Genomic DNA, 19,230 nt, shown 5'->3' on the forward strand with positions numbered 1-19,230 from the left:
TGCTAGAGTCAGGGCTCTGAGAATCACTCCAGACACCTCCCGCCCTCACTCTCTACACCTCCCTTCAAATTTCACTTGCTGGAAGTGTCTGAAATTGCTTTTTTCCTCCATCACCAAGGCTGCTGTGTCCACACAGACTTGAGTCTCCATCCTGAATAATCCCAACAGTTTCTTCTCTGGCCTCTTGTCCTCCAGTCTCTCCCTTCCAGCTTTTCCCTATACTGACCTCAGGGGAATCATGTTGATATCTATAAGACCCTGTCATTTTCCTGCTCAAAAACCTTCCACAGCTCCCAGTTGCCCTCAAATAAAGCACAAGTTTGTCTGTCTTCCCCCACTGCTTGAAATAGTTGAGAGTCAGGACTGATTCAAATCTGTATTTTTTTATGTTAGTTTGTGAATGAATGAATGAACAAATGGATGGATGAAGTGAGTGAAGGTGTATGTTAGTTGTCTTGCCTTGTCTGGACTCTATTCTGCCTCTGGCTCCCATATGTGCTGTCCTGAGACCCACCTCTAGCAGGCCACCTCCAGGACGATCGCGAGGCCTTGACTTTCCGGTGGCTGGCCAGGTAGGACCTGCTTCTCCAGGACAAATGATTGTGCATGAGCCCAGAAGGCAAGACCTTGGGGCTCTGATCATTCTTTCCTGCCTCACTTGGGTAGCCCCTTGCCTTCTGTGACATTATAATTTATATCTGATCTTTGTCTACAGTTCCTGGCTCACAGCTCCAAAAACTCTGGGAATTTCTAGTTCATGTTAATGAAGGTGACTTTTGGACCCCACAACCAGTGTGGGCTAGTTGCCAGGAGAACCAGCCATATTATCAGAGGATCGGGACTCTCGGTCCTACCCTCTGATTTCCAGGGAGGGGAAGGGGCTTGAGGTCGAATCAGTCACCAATGGCCAATGACTCAGTCAATCATGACCACGTAACGAAGCCCCATAGAAACCCAAAAGGATAGCTCACAGTCTTTTTCAGAGAGCTTCAGGGTTGGTGAACACAAGGAGGTTCTGGGAGGGTGACACACCCAGAGAGGGCATGGAGGCTCTGTGACCCTCCCCATACACTTTGTCCTACACGTCTCTGCCCTTTGGATACTCACCTGCATCCCTGGTCACATCCTTTAATAAACTGGTAAACATAAGTAAGTGTTTCCCTGAGTTCTGTGAGCAATTCTAGCAAATTAATCAAATGAAAGGAGGGGTCGTGGGAACCTCTCGTTTGTAGCCGGTTGATCAGAAGTACAGGTAACACCCTGGATTTGCAGCTGGAGTCTGAACTGGAGGGTGGTCTTGTGGGATGGAGCCCTTTACCCTTGGAATCTGATTCTACCCCCTGGTAGATAGTGTCAGACTTGAGTTGAATTTTTGGAGACACTGCTGGTGTCTGAGACCTGCTTGTTGCTGTGGGGAAACCTCCACACTCACACACTGAAATTGGGTCCAGGAACCCCTTTGCATCTGGATATAAATGTCTGGAGATCAGAAGAAGGGTCCAGACTGGAGGTGTTAAAATGAATAGCCAGTGTAAGGTGATGACAACAGATGAGGTGAAAAATAGAGAAGATGGTAAGAGAATGGGGATTCTTCAATAAATTAAAAATAGAATTAAAATATGACCCAGCAATTCTACGTCTGGGTATTTATCCAAAAGAATTGAAAGCAGGAGCTCAAAGAGATATTTCCACACCTGTGCTCACAGCAGCATATGCACAATAGCTTGAAGGTGGTAGCAACCCAAGTGTCCCTCAACAGATGGATGGATAAACACTGTGTGGTGTACACCTACCATAGAATATTATTTAGCCTTAAAAAGGAAAGGATTCTGACACATCCTACCACGTGGATTAAGCTTGAGGACATTATGGTAAGTGAAATAAACCAGTCACAAAAAAGGCAAATACTATATGATTGCAATAAAATGAAGAAGCTAAAGGAGACAAATTCCTAGAGGTAGAAAATGAGATAGTGGTTGCTAGGGGTTGGGAGGTGGAGGGAAATGGGAAGATTTTGTTTAATGGGAATACAGTTTCAAGTTGTGAAACTTGAAAAGAGTTTTTCTTTAAGACTAAATTTAAAAATAAATAAAAATTCTTATTTTAGAAAAGATCCAATATGCTACCAGGACACACAGCAAACTCACCGGTGACTGCAGCTCTAGAGCCCGACAGTACTGAGTGTTTGGGGAGGACGTGACTCCACTGGGTAGGGAGCACCTCATGGGTATGGACCAGGTCGGTCTTCTCCCTTCTTGTCTCCAGCCTCACCAACACAGAGATGCTCACTAAGTGTTTGGAGAGTGAATAAATGAATGAATGAATGAATGGCTGCTGCCCTCACCTTCCCTAAGATCTCTTCTTTTCCTCCACCCCTGACCCTCACACAGACCCTAAATAGTCCTCCACCTGGCAGGGCCAACCACCTGGGCTCTAGATGAGGCTGTGACCATCCGGGGTCAGGCAGGAGCTGACCAGCTGCCTGGTGAGGACAACAGGGCTCAGAAGCACATCAGATGGGAGGCCCTTAGGGATTCACTGAGTCCCACTCCTCAAATGTCCTCAGAGGTCCTACATCAGGCTCCCGTGCTGGAGAGAAACCCTGAGATGGGGGCAGGGCATGGGGTCTGTTCCTGGTCTGCTTCCCTCTGGGTGGGTCGGGGTCTCTGGGCTGTGAGGTGTCTTCCCGCTCTGTGCAGAGGGGGACGAGCTCCAGGCTGCAGTTCCTCTTCTGTGAAAGGTCAAGGTCATAGGCTCCTCCTCAGCTCACTGACCACCCCACAGTCTCCCCTATCTCCCTGCTGAGAGAGGCTGATCAGAAGGTATCAAGGGAATCTAGATGATCCTCTGCAGCCCAGAGATGCTGCTGCCGCTGCAGCCACAACTGTGAGGGCAACAGGTCTGAGGAAGAGAATTCCAGGTGGGGCTGCAATTAGAGACTTTGTTTCCTGCAGTGGACCCTGGGTGATGGTGCAGGTACAGTCTGTAACCTTCAGTCAATGACCGTGAAAGAGGGCCTGCTTGTGCCTCCTATCCCGTTCTCCAATCCAACCCATGGGTATTCTGGACTGTCTTTAGCCCACTTGACGCCAGCTTTCAGATCCTGGAGGAGCCAACAGACACCACAATCCCCCTCTGGCCACAGACCCTACCAAAAGTGGAAGAGAGAATCTGGGGCTGACTCAACCTCCCCGGGGACCCAGGGCCCACAGTGGCTCTCTGAACATCAGATGTTCCAGGATGTGGGAAAGTGGGAAGACTTTAGGATACAGAAATATTATGTGAACTATGACTCAATATATGGCACTGTCTCTGAAGGTGACAAGTAGCCAAGGGTCCCCAGGAGAGAACCCCAGAGACAAGAACACACCTGCTCCTTATCTGTGAAAGGTCAAGGTCATAGGCTCCTCCTCAGCTCTCTGACCACACCACAGTCCTGAGGTGATCAGGACCGTGGGGCTGAGAGAGGGGTGGTTGATGTGGAGGATACCCCCAGGATCACATTCTGGGGTCTGAGTTTTTTTCTCCTCTCCAGCTTGTACCAGATATCTCAAATCTACACCCCTTTCACCTGAAGTGCAACCATCTTGGGGTGTAAACAGCACTACGTCAGCAGCTTGTGACAATGAAGAGAGAGAGAAGAGAGAAGACAATGCTTCTCTCCCCCTGGGCCCAAAGCCCCCGCCCCTTTCCTCAGTCCTCACCTATGTGTTAGGGTCAAGGTCATGAAATCAACCCTACACGCCAGGTGACCTTCCTAGGAGGTGGTAGTTCTGTGGATAGAACCATCAGAGGAGTTCAGCCCATAGCTAAAGAATTATATGTATTTTTCAATCCCCTTCATAGGCAAATAGAAAGGCTTTCCCTGGCTGTCGTCATGGGAAGCTGCCCTCCCTGCCATCATGGGAAGCCGCCCTCCCTGCACTCTTGACTCTCTGGGAGCTGGCCGGGTGGGACCTGCTTCTCCAGTACAGACAACCCCGCACCAGCCCAGGAGGCAGGACTTGGGGGGCTTTCGTCCTTCCTTGCTGCCTTACTTGGGCAAGCCCCTTGCCTGTCTGAGCTTCAGGGTTCATTTGCCACATGCAGAAACGGGTCTGGATGATCTCAAATGGGAAGTCACAGCTGAATCTGTGGTCTGTATTTCCACTTCTAATCTTGTGGCCCTTTCTTCTTACCACCGCCTTCCTGTCTCAGCTTCCTCCGCCCTCCCACAGCTGTGACTTTCTCTTCTCTCTCAGAGGGACCCCAGAAGGCGGACCATCCCAGGGCAGGAGGACAGAATGTCACTGCAGCTGCTTCTGCTGCTGCCTGTGCTGTGGGGAGGTGAGTGGTCGAGGGGAGAGGGGACCCCACACTGGGGAGGCACCAGAGCTCCAGGCTGAGTTTCTCCCTCTCCCCAGTGCCCACGGCTCAGGATCACAGGTACCGGCTGGAACTACAGGAGTCCGTGACAGTGCAGGAGGGCTTGTGTGTCCTCGTCCCCTGCAAATTTTCCTATCCCAGGACCACCTTTGGAATCCTCCATGTGTTCTGGTTCCGGAAAGGGGCGGATAGAAACCGTGATAATCCAGTGGCCACAAACAAAAGAGAACAGAAGCTGCAGGAAAGCACCCAGGGCCGGTTCTTCCTCCTTGGAGACCCCCAGGCCCAAAACTGCTCCCTGAGCATCAGAGACGTCAACATGGGGGACAGTGGGTCTTACTTCTTTCACATGGAGAAATACTTCACGAAACACTCGTATCTAGATAAGATGCTTTCTCTGAATGTGACAGGTATGGCAGGGTCCAGGGAAAGGCCCCATGGTAGGGGGCACTGGAAATAGAGAAAAGAATGTTCTTTTCATCCTGGGGGTGGGGTGGGGTGGGGAAAGCCTTGACAAGACCCTGGGGCAGGCTGAAAGCATGCCTGGGGGCCTCAGCTTCCTCTCTCCATTCATCAGCCCTGACTCACAGGCCCGACATACTTATCTCGGGGCCCCTGGAATCAGGCCACCCCAAGAACCTTACCTGCTCTGTGTCCTGGGCCTGTGAGTGGGGCACACCCCCCATCTTCTCTTGGACGTCAGTTGCTCTCACCTCCCTGGGACACAGGACCCTCCTCTCTTCAGTGCTCACCCTCACCCCACGGCCCCAGGACCACGGTACCAGCCTCACCTGTCAGGTGAAGTTCCCTGGAGCTGGTGTAACTCTGGAAAGGACCATCCAGCTCAACGTCACCTGTGAGTGCTGGACCAGAATGCCTGGGTCCCTGAGGGGGTAGGGCCGGGACAGAGCTGGGCTAGGGTTTGATGTAGGGGTCCTGATAGTCCAACAGGAAGGGATTCTCCATTACCTGTTTCCATGGCTCCTGGGGGGAAAGGCCCAGTGCACACCCTCAGTTGCCATGGATGTTGAGGCTGCCACATCCTTCTGTCCCAGATGCTCCACAGAACATGGTCATCAGCATCTTCCAAGGAAACAGCACAGGTAAGAAACAACCTCTTTTCTCCAGAGCTGGGCTGGATGCAGGTCTAGCTGGATCTAGACGTCCAATTGTCCGGGGACTAAGTGAGAGATAAGTGAGAAGCCAGCTACTGAGGTCAGACGTGGGGAGAGCACAGGGGAAAGCCCCCACAAATCCCAACTCCCAGAAGTTAATCATTTCTCACCCACAGCTTTCTCTGGCCAAATCCAAAGGAAGCCGTCACATCCCTCTTGTTTCACCTTCTCTCTGACGTGTTACCTCCTGCTTCCATAGCCCCTCCTTGGTCCATTAACTTCATTTGTTCACTACATCCCTGTCCTGGGCCCTCTGTCCTCCATCTGCCTGACACTATAAACAGCTCAGGGAAATCATCTGGGCTTCTCGTGAAGGCCTGAAGCCTGTCTCTCCTGGCCCCTCCTCAGAGTTAGTGTGGAGAGAGATGCCAGCTTCGCCCACCCCATCTCTCTCTGTCTTTGTTTCTCTTTCTCTGCATCTCTCTCTCCAAAGCACTCAAGATTCTGCAAGACGCCTCAACCCTTCCCATCCTGGAGGGCCAGGCTGTGCGGCTGCTCTGTGTGGCTGACAGCAACCCCCCTGCAGAGCTGAGCTGGTTCCAGGGGTCCCCAGCCCTGAACGCCACCCCCATCTCCACCACCGCCATCCTGGATCTTCCTCGCGTAGAGACTACAGGGGGAGACTTCACCTGCCTCGCTCAGCACCCGCTGGGCTCCCAAAATGTCTCTGTGAGCCTCTCCGTGGTCTGTGAGTGTGGGGACCCCCGGGGCAGGACACATGGGTCCTGGGAAGGGCAGAGGCCCTGCTGGCCTTCTCCTCCCTCCCCACAGACCTCCCACACCTGCTGGGTTCCTCCTGGTCCTGGGATGACCATGGTCTGCACTGTGTCTGCTCCTCCCGAGCCCAGCTGGCCCCCTCCTTGCACGGGCGGCTGGGGGAGGGTCTTCTGGAGGGCAACAGCAGCAATGCCTCCTACATGGTCACCTCCAGCTCCGAGGGGCCCTGGGCCAACAGCTCCCTGAGCCTCAGCGATGGTCTCATCTCTGATCTCCGAATCAGTTGCGAAGCCTCATATGTCCGTGGGGCCCAGGGAGCCACTGCCCTGCTGCTGCCAGGTCAGGGGTCTCCAGAGGGGTGACACTTGGGGAAAGAGGGGCCTGGATGCTTCTTTTAGTTTCCTAGGGCTGCCATAACAAAGTACCCCAAATCGGGGGATAAACAACAGAGATTTATGGTCTCACAGTTCTGGAGGGCAGAAGCCTGAGGTTCAGGTGTCAGCAGGGCTGGTTCTCTGTGAGGCTATGAGGGTCTGTTCCAGGCCTTTCCCCTGGTTTCTGGTGGTTTGCTGGCAATGTTTGTCATGCTTTGGCTTGTAGAAACATCTCCCTAATCTTTGCCTTCATCTTCACATGGAATTCTCATTCTCTGTGTGCAAATTTCCCTTTTTAATGCGGATGCCAGTTACATTGGATTAGGGCCAAACCTAATGACCTCATTTTAACTATTACCCCTGGGAAGACCATGTCTCCAAATAAGATCACATTCTGAGGTACGAGGAAGGGGATATGGTGGGGTGGAGTGTGGGTTTCAACAAATGAATTTTGAGGGGGAAACAGTTGAACCCATAACAGAGAGAAGGAGCTTGGAGGAGAGGAACCCCAAGGCCTGGGTCAGAGTGGCTGGGAGTGTAAGATCCTCAGTCCTGTGGCCAGGAGAAGGGGCTGGTCGAGGGTCTACAGGGCAATGGAATGCAGAGCAACTGAGTCCTGTTTGGGGAGTGGGTCCACTAAGGGAACATACAGAGAAAGAAGTGGCCAGTTGGGAGGATGCCATGTATTGGTGTTGAAGTTTACTCAAAACTCAAATTGTCTACAGGTAAACCAGAACCCAGGGCTGGCAGGGTCCTGGGAGCAGTTGAGGGAGCTGGCATCATGGCCCTGCTTTCTCTCTGCCTCTGTCTCATCTTCAGGTGAGAGTGGGCTCCAGGGACAGAGGGAGAGGCCTGGGGTGGGAAGGGCATAAGGTCGCAGAATGTCAGAAAATCTGAACTGGAGGAACTGGACCGATTGGAGAGCCAGGAGCCAGGGAAGGGAGGCTGAGTGGTGGTGCGAATCAGCCTGTAACAAACACGGCCAAGCATGGGGTCCCTTCTCAGGCTCTGGTCAAGTTCTTGGGTTAGGGGGAGCACCTGGAGAAGGGCTCCACCTCCCCCTACCTCTTTCAGCACTCCCATGCCCTGCACAGGGAGTAGGGGGTGGTCTGCCTACTCCCTGCCTCAATAACCAGGCTGAAATGCCCAGGGCTGTTCCCTTAGAGTGAAGACCTGCAGGAAGAAGGCAGCCCAGCCGGTACAGAGCACGGACGACGTGAACCCAGTTGAGGGCTCAGGCTCCCTGGTGAGTGAGGGGACATGGGCTCCATTCAACGTTATCCCTGGTGGATGCTCCCTCTGCGAGGCCCCTTGGGACCTTCCCTGTTTACATCCAACACTTTCCAGAGTTCCACATGTGAACATTTTAAATTATTGACTCAATTTCTCTGATGCTTCTCCTTCTGATGGAATGGGTATGTTGTCTAGTTGGTTTTTTGTGGGTGTTTATGCCTCATTTGCCAGTTGATCAAAATCCCCTGGAATATTAGCCTTTTCTTCTGGTGTTGATCACTGGGGAGGAGTAATGGCCCAAACCTAGTGTGTGTCAGACACACTGCATACAAGGAGAGTAGTGGACATGGGATCCAGTGTAGAGAGCCCGGGCACCCCAAAGTCACAATTCATCACCTCATTTTGCATTTTTCAAATCTATCACTGTGTTTATTTCATATCAACACTGAACTTATTGAAGTATCCTTTACAGAGAATAAAATGCACCCATTTTAAGGGTACAGTTAAATGAATATGGACAAATGTTTACACTCTGTAAACATGTCCCCAGTCAAGATATGGGACATTTCCATCACTCCCCCAAATTTCTTTGCTCTGCTTCCCAGTCAACCCCCCGTTTACAGATATCACTGACTTCTGTCACTATAGATTAGTTTTGTCTGTTCTGGAACTTCATGTAAATGGAACCTGCAATATTTACTCTATATATTTGGCTTCTATCATGTCACTAAAAGATATAAAAATCATAAACACGTATGCCCCCAATAACAGAGCATCATTTATCAAAATAAATGAACAAAAACTGACAGAGATGCAGAGAGAAGTAGACACACCCACAATTATAATTGGTTACTTTAAAACTCCTCTCTCAGTAACTGGTAGAACAAGGAGACAGAAAATCTTTTTTTTTTAATCAAGTTACTTAATTCCCTGTACTGTTTCCTCTGGTTGATCTTGGGGAATGGAATCCTCAGTGTGTGCTAAGTCCCCATCAGGAATCGTAGAGACAGGAATCAGGACATATCTTTTCCATTACTTTACTTACAAAGTTGCAGTAAACGTTTTGTTTTAAGGAATGTGTCTTGTAGTCAGTAGAGCATAGTGTTTGAAAGCATGTGCTCCAGAGCCAGACCACCCGCATCCAAATCCCCTTTCCCTACTGATGTGCTGTGTGACCCTGGACAAATGGTGTTCCCTCTCTGACCTCTGTTTATTTTCTGTGACATGGGACTATGAGGAGACCCCATGTCACAGAATAGTTGTGAGGAGTATTTAAAATAGCGCCTGGCACACACTGAGCACAGGACTCGTTACTACGGATCAGACTCCTTCCTTCGTCTAGCAAGTGAGTCTCAAGGGTGGCTTGTTATTGTTGTTGTTTTATTCCCTGTTGCATTCCCAGGGCCTAGAGGAACGCCTGACTCATAACTCACAGCAGGTACTCAATAAATATTTCTGGGATGAATCATTTAATAACCGTAGTGCTGGGAAATCTCTGTCTGTGTCTTTTGATGGATGAGGTTTGTCGATATGCAAATACCGACAGTTATGGTTATTCACAGGCATGTTTCTTTCTTTCCCGTGTTTTGGCTGCAGTAGATTAGCACAGTTGATCCATCACTGATTTTCTTCTTGCTTTTGCCCCTTCTGGGCAGCCGTCTCCCTCTCTTCTACTCGCTCTGCAATAGTGAAGCCCTTTCCTGATCTGAGGACTGTTTGTCTTTGCCTCTCTGAGCTGCTGTTTGAGGGTTTCTGTTTCATGCATCTGTAGCCTGTAGGTGTTGTGGGCAGGGAGCAGATATGGGCGAGGTGTCTGGTGCCATCTTGGCAGGGCTTGCTCTCTGCTCTGTCTTCTAGGACCTGTCCAGAACCTGGGTATGCACCCCTCATCCTTGCTTTATATTTCAAAATATCTCCTATCTCAAACTGAGATCTTGAAATGCATTTGCTTCCTATTTGTTTAGCAACTGCCTCTCCTAGAAAACCATCAGCCACATTGTGTCAGGGGCTGGGTCTGCTTTCTTCATCACTCGACACACAGCACCTGGTGCACGGCCCCTACAGAGGATGGCGCCATAGTGAAAGAGCCGGATTAGAGTCCTGGCTCAGTGGTGCATGGATAGAGATGTGTGTCTTCAGTGCAATGCGTGTAATCTCTCTTTGCCTTAGTTTTACTGTTTGTAAGATGAATATGATAATATTATCCTCTTCCTGCATTTTTTTAGAATATTATTAATATATATATATACCAATACACTAGTACTGTTAATATATATACTCACTAAGGATTAGATAATCTTAATTATTATCTATTTTTGAATAAATGAGTGGGTCAATGATCAGAGTTCCATCAGTCCCCATCCCATTCTAGTCTTTGTCTGCTTTCTCCCTGACCCTATTGCCCAGCACTGAGTCCTTCTCTTCCTTCCACTCAGGCTCATCAGCACCAGTTCTGGACAGACTCCCCTTCAGACCACCCAGCCCCCGCTTGGGCGAGCCCCATCTCAAGAGAGGAACCAGAGCTCCACTATGCTTTCCTCAGATTTCACAAGCCTCCCAAACAAAAAGGCACCAACACTGAGTACGCAGAGATCAAGACACACAAGTGAGGAATTATTTTCTCACAGTTCTGGAGGCTGGAAGTCTGAGATCAACAAGTCAGCAGGGCTGGTTCCTTCTGAGGCCTCTCCCCTGGGCTTGAAGACAGCTCTCTCTTCCCCATGTCCCCATGGGGTCTTCCCTCTTCTTACAAAGATTTCCTCTTCTTATAACAATACCAGATGTATTGGTTTAGGGCCCACCCTAATGACCTCATTTGAACTGAAGTACTTCTTTAAAAACCCTATCTCCTTACCGTCACATCTTGAAGTACTGGGGGTTAGAACTTCAACTTATTCATTTTATGATTTTTTAGCCCGTAACACTCAGCCTCCAATTATTTTAAAATTAATGGCCTTCTTCGCAATGGAGTGAATCCCCTAGTATATGTGGATGACCACAAGACTTGTGTCCAAAAGAACTGAGTTCAAATCCATCAATGCCACTCATTGACTGAGTCCCTTTGTGTCTCTGTGGTTCACTTTACTGTTCTGTAAAGCAAGGGAATCATCCCTCTAACCAGATTATTGTGAAAGAGACATGAAAGTGTACAAAAAATAACAGCTAACAACAGTCCTGATGTGAAGCTTTTTGTGAACTCTGAACCCAGGCTTGTGTCAGGACTTTTGCTGGCTGTTTTACAGAAAGTTTCTGCTCACAATTTCTCCTAAGGCTTGGAGGGGCCAGTCCCATAGGCCACAGAACCTTATCCCCTAGGATTGGAATTGAGGCAAGGATGGCTGCTCTTACCACTTCTGTTCAACAATATACTGTAGATCCTTCCCAGAGCAATGAATGCAAGAAATAGAAGTAAGAGCTCTCCAGATCCTAAAGTAACAAGTAAAATAGTCTTTATTCACAGACATGATTGCACAGTTAGAAAATCTAAAATTACCCACAATGAAGTCAGTAACACCAATAAAAGTGTTTACCAAGGTGTTAAGACACTAGTTCAAATGACAAAATTCCCTTGCAATGCTATGTATTGGCTAAGGACAGTTAGAAATCGAATATCTTTTTAAAGATGCAACTTACAGTAATGTGAAACTATGAAATAAATTGAATGAAATATATGCAAGTCTTGTACATTGAAAGAATACAAAGTATTGCTTAAAGAAAAGAAGACGTCCTAAATATATGGAGATGTATACCATGATGTTCATTGATTGGAAGATTCAATATTGCATGGATGTCAGTTTTTCCCAAAGTTATCAATAAATTCAATGCAATCTGAAATTCTCAGTGAGAGCTTTTGTAGAAATTGACAAGTTCATTCTAACTAGAAAAGCAAACAACCAGAATGTCATAACAAATTTTGGAAACTGACAATAAAGCCATTGAAGGAGACCCCTCCAGTTCCTGTCCCTCTGTCCCAGGATTCCCACCACCTCCTGCACAGCCACCAGCTATGCAGGAGAAACATGTCCTCCACACCCAGGAGCAAGTCTCTTCTCCCAAAAAATCCTGATGCTCCTGGTGGTAGATGATTCCCAGCCTGGTGGTCCTCATTCCTGTGTCCTGAGCACCAAAACACCTGGCAGAGGGGTCTACATGGGCAAAGCCCCAGAGGCAGGGCAGAGCTTGTCATATTCTGAAACAGTGAGGGGCAGTGTGGCTGGACAAGGGGACAGTTGTCCAGAAGTCAATCATGGAGTCCAGCGGGGCTGCTGTGGCAAAGTGGGCACTTGTTCTCTCTCCTTTCATTCGCCCTACAACCCCATCTCACAGAGAATCCCAGCTGTCCTCTTTAGAGCACACCATATTCTGGGCTCTCTGCCGAATTAAGTGTGCTGTCCCACCTATTCCTCATGACCTCCTACTTTGAAAGTCCTGGTTACATCCCTTCTGCCAATTCCATCTAGATTTCTAGTTCCCGGTGCCTTGTCTGGCTCTCCACAGGACAGTAAGGAGAGTGTCCTGGTCTGTCAAATTCACCTCGCTGTCTCCTCTCAGGAGAGAGTAGAACTGATCCTTGTATGTTTGGAGAAATGAAGGACAGGATAGATGAATGAAAGATGGCCTCCTCATATTGACAAGAAACATAACTGAAACTTAATGATTGAGAAAGGTTGAAATGACAAGATGTCAACAGACATACCATGGAAGCACTAAAGGAAAGAGAGTTGGTTTCACTATCATAATATCAGATGAATGAGTCCTTGAGGCAAAAAGCACTGGGAATGGGCGTTTCATAAAAATCAAAGGTTTGGTGCACTCCCCGTAAAACATAAAATTCTTAATGTGTATCCCTCTACAATGGAGTCTCAAAATACACAAAACACACATATTCACAGAATTACACTTCCTGTCACAGGGAGCTCCAGGTGCCAAGACAATTAAAGTCTCCCCACTGGACAGTAACTTTTGGGCCAGCATCCAGGGCTGGTGTGTGACCTCGTGAGCAGAGAGGGTTTGTCTACACCGTGGACGCTGAGGGAGGAAGGACAGTTGGTCTCCTCAACCTTCAACCCAGTCCATCCTCATCTCCCATGTCCCTGCATCTCAGCCCTGGACCGACATCCACAGACATCTACAGCCTGTGACTCGGGGAGTCTGGACACAGGCACCCATTTTCCCTGTGGGAAATGACCCCTGAGAGAAGGGCATTGACAAGGAGGCAAGAGACGTGGCTCCGGCCCTGCGTGAGGTGTGAATTTGGGTGAGACTCTCACCTGCTCGGGCCCAGGGTCCCCAGGAGTGGACATGGGTGGTGGATGGTTGACTCCAATGGCTGTCTCTGCCCTGAAAGTATCTGGGCCTGTAGTTCCTCCTCTGAGAAAGGTCACTTCTGCCCTCACCCTCATATTCCTGTTGGAGCCTCCTCTAAAACTTACAACTTTTAGTTGCTGAGAGAGAACCTTGAAAAACAGACTTTCTAGGAGAACATGGCACTGCCAACCCCAGACATGCTGCTGACCCTGCTCTCGTGGAAGGAGGCCCCTTATCATCTGTCTTCTGATGATTCTTCTAGTCTTTCCTTTTTATTTTCCTTAACAATTGTTTATTTCAGTACTTTTGCACAGATAATATATTCATATGCTCAAAAATTCAAAATTCACAGCAGAGTCTGTCCTCAGATGTCCACCGCTCCCAGGAAGTGTCCAATATCCATAGGCTTCTTTGAACCTTGGTTTGTTCACCTAAAGGATCTTAGGGATCCTTTGATATCGGTAGTACAGACTGTCCTCATTCTTCCCTGTGGCTGTGCAGTATTCCATGGCCTGGATGGATCAGATTCTGTACACATCTTCTCCTAGTGGAAAATCACGGCATTCACGTTATTCTACTAACAGAAACATAGCAATGAACAATCTGGTATCTACTTTCTGACGAGTGTCTGTGTGCTTCTTTGGGATAAATTCCTAAAAGTTAAAGAGCTGTGTCATGTGATATTTCTTTTTTTAATTGAGGTATAATTGGCATACAACACATAACACAGGAGCCTTCATACAGAAATGAAGACTTGAATTCGTGGTTAAACCTGAGTATTTTCCTGCTAGATTTCATGAAGAGTGGAAAGCCATGGAGAGATATGATAGGACAAAGAGTGTGAGCTAAATGTAGTAAACTGGGAGGAACTTAGCAAGGCCTGTTCCGTCAGATTCCTCTCTGTGTCCCTTGATCTTAGGAGATAAGATGCTCCTTTCCTCCGGGTACAGGGAGGGCGCCTCTCAGCGAGGGTTTATTACCTGCTTCAAGAGAAGGTCAGAAATATCTTCCTGCATATGCCATTTCTCAAATTCCTCCAGCTCAAAATATTCACTATGCAAAGGAGTCACATCTTGGCGTAATGTGTCCTGAACCCCATCATCCAAAATCAGTTTTACTGGGCAGAAATCAAGTTATTGGTAGGTTGCACTTCCTCAGAGGCTCGAGGAGAGAATCCATCTCTTACTTCTCCCAGATGATTGTGCTGCCGACATTCCTTGACTTGTGGCCACATCACTCTGTCTCTGTCGTCACATTGCTCATCCTTCTCTGTGTGTAGAACATCACCTGCTGCTTCTCTCTCAGAAGGACACTTGTGACCAGATTTAGGGACCAACCCAGATAATCTAGGATCAATTCCGCAGATCAAGATCCTTACCTTAATCACATGTGCAAAAATCCTTCTTCCTTATAAGGAAACATTTACAGGGTCCAGATATTAAGACCTGGGTATCCTTTGGTGGTTACAATTCTCAAGTGACGTTTTGCACCCCAAATTCCCCCATCTGGACTCCAAATCTTCCATATTTTAATCTTCTTTGCTCTACTGTTCCACATCCTGACACACTAGTGGGTCACCTAATGAGTGACACGTGTCTTGGGGAATGGAGGCCTGCTGTTCTGTAAAAGCCACTATGAAGAGATTAAAAGTTACAGCCTGGGAAAATATATCTGAAAATATATATCTGATGGATGACTTGTATCTAGAATATATCAAGGACTCTCAAAACAAAACATAAGTAAACAAACAAACAAAAGAACCCAGTTTTATATGTATTAAAAAATCCAGCTACTCAAGAACAACAAAACAAACACCCTTATGTAAAAATTGGCCAAGGATTTCAATCAACATTTCTTCATAGATGTACAAATGCCCAGTAAACACATGAAAACATGGTCAACATTACTAATACCAGGGAAATGCAAATTACAACTACACAGTGAGGTACCTTTCGCATGCATTAGGATGGCTATTTAAAAAATAATAACAAACAAACAAAAAAACCGAAGTAATAAGAGTTCACGAGAATGCAGGGACAGTGGGACTCCTGTGCTTTGCTCTTGAGATTGTAAAATGATGCCTTTCTGTGGAAAACAGTGTGGCAGTTCCTCAAAAGATTGAAAATAGAATTACCATTTGATCCAGTAATTTCACTTCTAGGTGTGTACACAAAGAATCAAAAGCAGGAACTTGAACAGATATCTGTATACCTTGTTCATACAAACATTATTCACATAATGAAAAGTTAGAAGCAACCCAAGTGTCCATCAATAGAGGAATGGATTAACTAAGTGTGGAAAACACATGCAGTGGAATGCTATTTAGGCTTAAAAAGGAAGGAAATTCTTTTTTTTTAAATTTATTTTGTGTGTGTGTGTGAGGAATATCAGCCCTGAGCTAACATCCATGCTAATCCTCCTCTTTTTGCTGAGGAAGACGTGCTCTGAGCTAAAATCTATTGCCAATCCTCCTACTTTTTTTTTTCCCCTAAAGCCCCAGTAGACAGTTGTATGTCGTAGTTGCACATCCTTCTAGTTGCTGTATGTGGGACGCGGCCTCAGCATGGCTGGAGAAGCTGTGCATCAGTGCGTGCCTGGGATCCGAACCTGGGCCGCCAGTAGAGGAACACACGCACTTAACCGCTAAGACACAGGGCCGGCCCCAGGAAGGAAATTCTGACACACGCTGTAAGGTGGACTGAAGACATTAGGCTCACTTAAATAAGCCGGTCACAAAAGGACAAATACTGTAGATTCCTCTTCAATGAAATATCTGGAGTAGGCAAATTCACAGACACAGAAAATAGAATGGTGGTGGCTAGGGTCTTGGGGAGGGGAAATGGAGAGTTATTCATTTAATGGGCACAAAGTTTCGGCTTGGAAGATGAAAAAAGATCTAGAGATATATGGTGGTGATGATTGTACAACAATTTGAATCTATTTAATGTCATTGACTTGAATAATTAAAAATAGTTAAAATGGGGGGCTGGCCCCATGGTTGAGTGGTGAAAATTCTGCACGCTCCACTTGGTGGCCTGGGTTTGCAGGTTTGGATCCCAGGCACAGACCTACACCACTCACAAAGCCATGCTGTGGCAGCGACCCACATACGAAGTGGAGGAAGATTGCCACAAATGTTAGTTTAAGGCTAATCTTCCTCAAGCAAAAATAAAGGATGATTGGCAGTGGATGTTAGCTCAGGGCAAATATTCCTCAGAAAAAAAATGATGTTAAAATGGTAAAGTTTTTGTTATGTATATTATACCAGGTAATAATTTAAAAAGCAATCAAAGATTTAATCAGGCACTTCACCAAAGAAGAAAATAATGGATGCAAATCAGCACAGGGAATCATGCTCAACACCACTTGCCATCAGGAAATTACAGGTTACACCCAGGACGACGTCTACACCTATTAGAATAACAAAAAAAAAAAAAAACTAAACAGAAAGAAAAAGAAAAAGAAATCCTGATAATAGCAGGTGCTAACGAGGATGTGGAGCAGCCAGAACTCACACACGCTGCTGGTGGGAACACCAACGGTACACCACTTTGGAGAACAGTTTGGTAATTTCATATAAAGCTAAAGCTACACTTATAGGACTGAGCAATCTGACTCCTAGGTGTTTACCCAAGAGAAATAAAACCATATGTTCTCACAAAACCTGCATGTTTATCTTTATAGTAGCTTTATTCACAGTCACTCCAAACCTGGTAACAACCCAAATATTCTTCAGCTGTTAGTGTAAACAAAAGGGGGTCCATGGAAACAGTGGAGAACCAGCCAGTAATTAAAAAGAACAAATTATTGATACATACACCCAATAACAAGGAGAACTCTCAAATGCACTATGCCAGGTGAACAAAGCCAGACTTTGTACACATTCTGGAAACAGCGAAATACCAGGGATGGAGAACAGATCAGCATTATTCAGGGGTTCTTGGTGGAGGGAGGATTTGTCTACACAGGGACAGTGGGTGGGAATGTTTTTGGTACTGGTACTCTTCAGTCTCTTGACTGTGGTTGTGGTTACATACGATTTACATCTGTCAAAACTCACAAAATTGTATATGACAAAAAGTGAATCACACTGTATCTCAATTCAAAATAAATTGAAAAACAGTGAGATACGACTACACTCCCAGTAGAATCATTAAAATTTAAAAGTCTGACAATACCAAGTGTTGGGCCGGCCCCGTGGCTTAGTGATTAAGTGCGTGCACTCCGCTACTGGCGGCCCGGGTTTGGATCCTGGGCGTGCACCGGTGCACCGCTTCTCCAGCCATGCTGAGACTGCACGCCACATACAGCAACTAGAAGGATGTGCAACTATGACATACAACTATCTACTGGGGCTTTAGGGGAAAAAAAGGAGGAAGATTGGCAATAGATGTTAGCTCAGATCTGGTCTTCCTCAGCAAAAAAAAAAAGAGGAGGATTAGCATGGATGTTAGCTCTGGGCTGATCTTCCTCACAAAAAAATAAAAGTAAATAAATAAATAAAATAAAACTCATTATAAAAATGTGACAATACCGGGGCCGGCCCGGTGGCGCAAGCGGTTAAGTGCGCGCGCTCCGCTGCGGCGGCCCGGGTTTCGCTGGTTCGGATCCCGGGCGCGCACCGACGCACTGCTTGGCAAGCCATGCTGTGGCGGCGTCCCATATAAAGTGGAGGAAGATGGGCACAGATGTTAGCCCAGGGCCGTCTTCCTCAGCAAAAAGAGAGGAGGATTGGCGGATGTTAGCACAGGGCTGATCTCCTCACAAAAAAAAAAAAAAAAAAAAAGTGTGACAATACCAAGTGTTAATGAGGGTGTGAAGCATTAGAATTCTGGCACTTTGCAGACAAGAGTGTAAAGGTTAAAACTATTCTGGACAACAGTCTGGCGATTTTGACTAGGGTTAAACATGTGGTGACTCTTTGATCCAACAATTCCACTCCTTGTGTATACTCATGAGGACGAAGATACGTCCACAGAAAGACTTACACCTTAATATTTATTGCCAGAAACTCAAACACTTCAAATGTCTGTAAATAGGAGAATAAATAAAAGACACAGCATACCCATAAAATGCATGACTATTTAGGAATCAGATATTATACAGAAACATACAACTTGGATCCATTTCAAAAATAGCATGCTGAATGAGAGAATCTAGACACAAATGAGCACATTTCTAGAAAATTCTCCAATAGACAAAATTAATTCACCAAGATAGAGTATATCAATGGTCACCTGGGGTGGAGCTACAAATAGGCGTGGGTTATCCTTTTGGGGTGGTGGAAACATTCTATGTCTTGATTGTGGAGATCAGAACTGGGCTGTATACATTTGTCAAAATCCATAGACATGTAACTTTCAAGTGGGTACATTTCATTTTCTGTAACTTATAAAGTTCATTATACAAAAACATTGAGTACTAACAGAACTTTCCACTCCATGAACATGGTACCACTTTCTGGACTGTGAAACCAGTTGTATTGGAGTTTCTATTATGTGCCACATTCTTACTTTTTTAATAATGTAGAATTAGTATTATATTACTTATTGGAGACTCAATTGCCTCCATATCAAATGAGAGTACAAATCTCTCTTGAGTAAGGTCGAATGAACAGCTATCTAGATATTACTGTATTTGAAAGAATTTACAAATCAATGGTGGCAAATTCTATTATGTCACAGGTGTCAAGGATTTCCCATACGCACATGACACAGAGGGAGATGCAAAACCACATGAGCTGAACCTAAAATTTTAATTGTAGCTGTAGATTCCACTCAAGTTTTCTGGGAGTATTATGCCTTGTGAGCCACATGTAACTGCGAGAAGGTGTTTTTTATGACAAGAAATCCTAATCTGTATGATGAGGATCTAAAAAAATTCACTCCAGTCCACACAACACTGAACGGCAACATTCAGTGAAAGAAGTTTCCTCTGCTCTGGCTCCTAGAACATGTGCTCTCCCTTTTGTTTTACCTGAAAATGCTGCATGGTTTTTATTTTGTAGATGCCATGGAAACTTCATGAATCAGCATATGATAAGTTAAAAAAAATCTCAT

The 19,230-nt window shown here is 46.5% G+C and overlaps 1 protein-coding gene across 1 annotated transcript; it reads left to right on the forward strand.

Moving 5' to 3' along the window:
- The first annotated feature begins 4,249 nt into the window (after positions 1-4,249).
- LOC131397237 (sialic acid-binding Ig-like lectin 5) lies at positions 4,250-11,587 on the forward strand. Its single transcript, XM_058530004.1, has 9 exons — positions 4,250-4,326; positions 4,404-4,775; positions 4,943-5,221; positions 5,421-5,468; positions 5,974-6,228; positions 6,312-6,596; positions 7,357-7,450; positions 7,796-7,877; positions 10,300-11,587. Exons 1-9 carry the CDS (start codon positions 4,284-4,286, stop codon positions 10,471-10,473), a joined length of 1,632 nt encoding a protein of 543 aa, XP_058385987.1. The 5' UTR covers positions 4,250-4,283; the 3' UTR covers positions 10,474-11,587.
- Positions 11,588-19,230: the final 7,643 nt, after the last annotated feature.

The sequence above is a fragment of the Diceros bicornis genome, chromosome 34, assembly GCF_020826845.1.
Source record: "Diceros bicornis minor isolate mBicDic1 chromosome 34, mDicBic1.mat.cur, whole genome shotgun sequence".
Taxonomy (NCBI): Eukaryota; Metazoa; Chordata; class Mammalia; order Perissodactyla; family Rhinocerotidae; genus Diceros; species Diceros bicornis.